Source organism: Myodes glareolus, chromosome 24, assembly GCF_982192425.1.
Source record: "Myodes glareolus chromosome 24, mMyoGla1.1, whole genome shotgun sequence".
NCBI lineage: Eukaryota > Metazoa > Chordata > Mammalia > Rodentia > Cricetidae > Myodes > Myodes glareolus.
Window position 1 is genome coordinate 44,906,546 of NC_142049.1, and position 3,093 is coordinate 44,909,638.

The following is a 3,093-nucleotide window of genomic DNA, read 5'->3' on the forward strand; positions in this document are numbered from 1 at the left end:
CCTTTTCTTGGTTTCCTAGGGTATCTTTTAGGGATTTATTCATTTCTTCAAACTTTTTGTTATACTTCTCATCCATTTATTTAAGGGAGTTTTTCACATTCTGTTTAAGGGACTCTATGACTTTCATAATGTTTAAAGTTTTAAACAACCTTGAAGACATTTAGTCTATTTCTTCTACTTCTTCTGGATTAGGGTGTTCAAGTTTTACTGTTGTATGTTCTATGGATTCTGGTGTTATCATGTTGTTTTTCAGATTGTTGGAGGAATTCTGGCATTGGCATGTGCCCATCTCTTCCTTCAAATGCTGTTAGGAGAGTCTTGGTGGCTTGGTCCGATCTTTGCTGTGGCTACCTGTTGTACTTGGGTTTTTTTCTTGGTCTGCCCTCTGTTAGGTCCCCTCAGTACTGGAGTTGTCTCTCAGATCCTCTCCACCCTGAAGTAGGCCCTCCAAATAGATCTTCTGGTACAGGATTAGGGCCCTTGCTGGCCAGGGACCTCTCAGACAAAAGGGCAGGCTTGCTGGTTGCAGACTCAGTGAAACAAAGAAACTCCTGCAGCAGTTGGACTCACCACTTTGTCCCCAGACCCTCAACCCTGAAGCAGGGTGAGTTGGGAGATTCTATGACCTCGCAGATGGGAAGGGGTGCCTAGGGGCAAGCTGGGATGGAATAGGAAGAAAAAGGCAGTAGCAGGGAAGAGAAGCCCTGTTGAATGGCCAGAAAGTTTAGGGGATTGGAGGATGCCTGTGCTCCCTTTCCAGGGCATCCGAAAGCCAGTCAGGCACACACTCACTTCTCCAGATGGAACTTCTGGTACACTTGCTGGCCAGGACCCTTTTTTAAAAGAGGGTTAGAAGTTCAGGTAAACTCAAGCCAATGCCTAAATTCTAGGCTGAAACTCTTTTAGGTCACCAATGTCGTCATTTTTTTTTTTTTTTTTGGACATTCATGGTTTGAGGCTCACAAATCTCATCATTGGTCATCTTGCAGCAGAAGTCAGTCTTTCAAACACACTAGAATTTCCCACTGACAGAAAGCTCAGCAATAAAATTTTCTTCATTTTTTATGTGTTTTATGGCACCAACTTGCTCTAAAATATATGCAAAAAATTTACTCTCAATCTGTAGCTACTCTTGGGTCTATTATTAATTTATTCATTTGTTCAGTGTAAAGCCTTAATTTATCACTGTGTCTCAATAGAGAAATGGATAGTTGTGATTTAACAACAAACAACAGAAATGTGTTTAATGTCTTCAAAGGCTTCCATAATTTCTAGTTTCAAATCTGAAATGGAGACATATTTGCTTTAGCCTGTAGGTCTGCTTCTTTTCATACTGGTCATAGTAAGATTTGCCATTTCCTTCATGATTCTCATTCATGATTTCCATCTTTTCCCATTTGACAGCTTCCCCCCCGCCAGGACTAAAATCAGTTGATGGTCATGCTTTCTGCATGAGAGAAGGAGCATTCTTAGCACAGAAAGGGATTTGGGTTCATGGTTGTTTTTCTTTCTCACATGGTACGAGACACTGCGTGTCTCTACAGGACCATCAGCTACTCTTATTTCCGTACAGTGCATGGGTTGGAGATAGCCCAAAAATACAAACTGGATTTAAATTAAGGTCACAGAAATATTGGATTTGATAAATTATTTAATCTCTACAATCCTGTTTCTACTCCTCATGATCCAGCTCAGTCACTACCACAGAGCAGGGTAGTCCTGGGAATCAGAGAGTACACAACATGTGCTCATATCTTTTTATTTTTTCTTCCAGGAGCACTAGTGCGTATTTCCTAAGCAAGGACTCCAACACCTCAGCCTGGAATACTACCATCACAGCACCAAATGGAAGCATCTATACTAATTCTTCATTTTGTACCATCATGTTCCATGGCACAGTTTATCTTTCCTTCTTCTTTGTACTGGTTGGGTTGGCAGGAAATGCCATAGTGATGTGGCTTCTGGGCTTCCGCATGTGTAGGAATGCCTTTTCTGTCTACATCCTTAACCTGGCCGTCGCTGACTTTCTCTTCCTGAGCTTCCAGTTTGTATATTGCCTGTATCTTGTCATTTACATCTTCCACTCCATTTTCATCAATATCCCTTTGTTTTCTTTTGTTGTGGCAAGATTTGCTTATATTTCTGGCCTGAGCATTCTCAGTGCCATTAGTGTTGAACGCTGCCTGTCTGTTTTGTGGCCCATCTGGTATCGCTGCCAACGCCCAAAGCACACATCAGCTGTCACATGTGCCTTGCTTTGGGCTCTGTCTCTGCTCTTGAATCTCCTGCACGGGGAGGCATGTGGCCTTCTGTTTAATAGTATTGACTCTTTTCGGTGTCCGACATTAAAAAACTTCATAACTTCCTGGCCAATTGCTTTATTTGTGATTCTCTTTGTGTCCAGCCTCATCCTGCTGTTGAGGATCTTCTGTGGCTCACAGCGGATTCCTGTGACCAGGTTGTGTGTGATCATTGTACTCACAATGCTGTTCTTCCTGATCTTTGGTCTCCCCTTAGGCATCTACTTTCTCCTCGACCAATTGTTTGGGAGTTCGCATTTAAATAAAATGTGTCATGTTTCTTTTATAGTATTTCTATCCTGTGTTAACAGCTGTGCCAACCCCATCATTTACTTCCTTGTTGGCTCCATCAGGCACCACATGTTCCAGCGGAAGTCTCTGAAGTTGTTTCTGCAGAGAGCCCTGCAGGACACTCCTGAGGAGGAGGAAGGTAGAGAGAGGGGCTCTTGAGAAGAGCCTGTAAACACATTGGTGCAGCAACTCAGAGATGCTCTGCCTAGAGAGAAGTAAATTTGAGAGAGATTTTTTCTTATGTGTGGGCTATTTTCATAACCTTGTTCAGCTTGTCATCTGACTTCCATCAGCTTTTAAAAAATCATTTTTGTCAAAGCTGAGTGTTCCAAAACTTTTTATGCAAACACTGACTGCAATATTTCTGGAGCTATCTTACACAAAACCTCATCATATCCATTTGATGGGGCTCCTTGTAAGTGTTCTGGGGGCAAGGACTGCTCCTACTCTTGGAAAAATCCCTCCTTCATGAGAAGGCTGAAGAATGCAGAAAGGTGTTGCA

General features: G+C 42.4%; 1 protein-coding gene across 1 annotated transcript; it reads left to right on the forward strand.

Annotated features, from left to right (window-relative positions):
- The first annotated feature begins 1,766 nt into the window (after positions 1–1,766).
- LOC146889954 (mas-related G protein-coupled receptor member B2-like) lies at positions 1,767–2,772 on the forward strand. Its single transcript, XM_085683035.2, has one exon. It carries the CDS (start codon positions 1,884–1,886, stop codon positions 2,748–2,750), a length of 867 nt encoding a protein of 288 aa, XP_085539161.2. The 5' UTR covers positions 1,767–1,883; the 3' UTR covers positions 2,751–2,772.
- The last annotated feature ends 321 nt before the right edge of the window (positions 2,773–3,093 follow it).

Bases quoted from the DNA above. Each gene is read 5' to 3' on its own strand.
- LOC146889954 (XM_085683035.2), top strand. From the start codon at position 1,884: ATGTTCCATGGCACAGTTTATCTTTCCTTCTTCTTTGTACTGGTTGGG.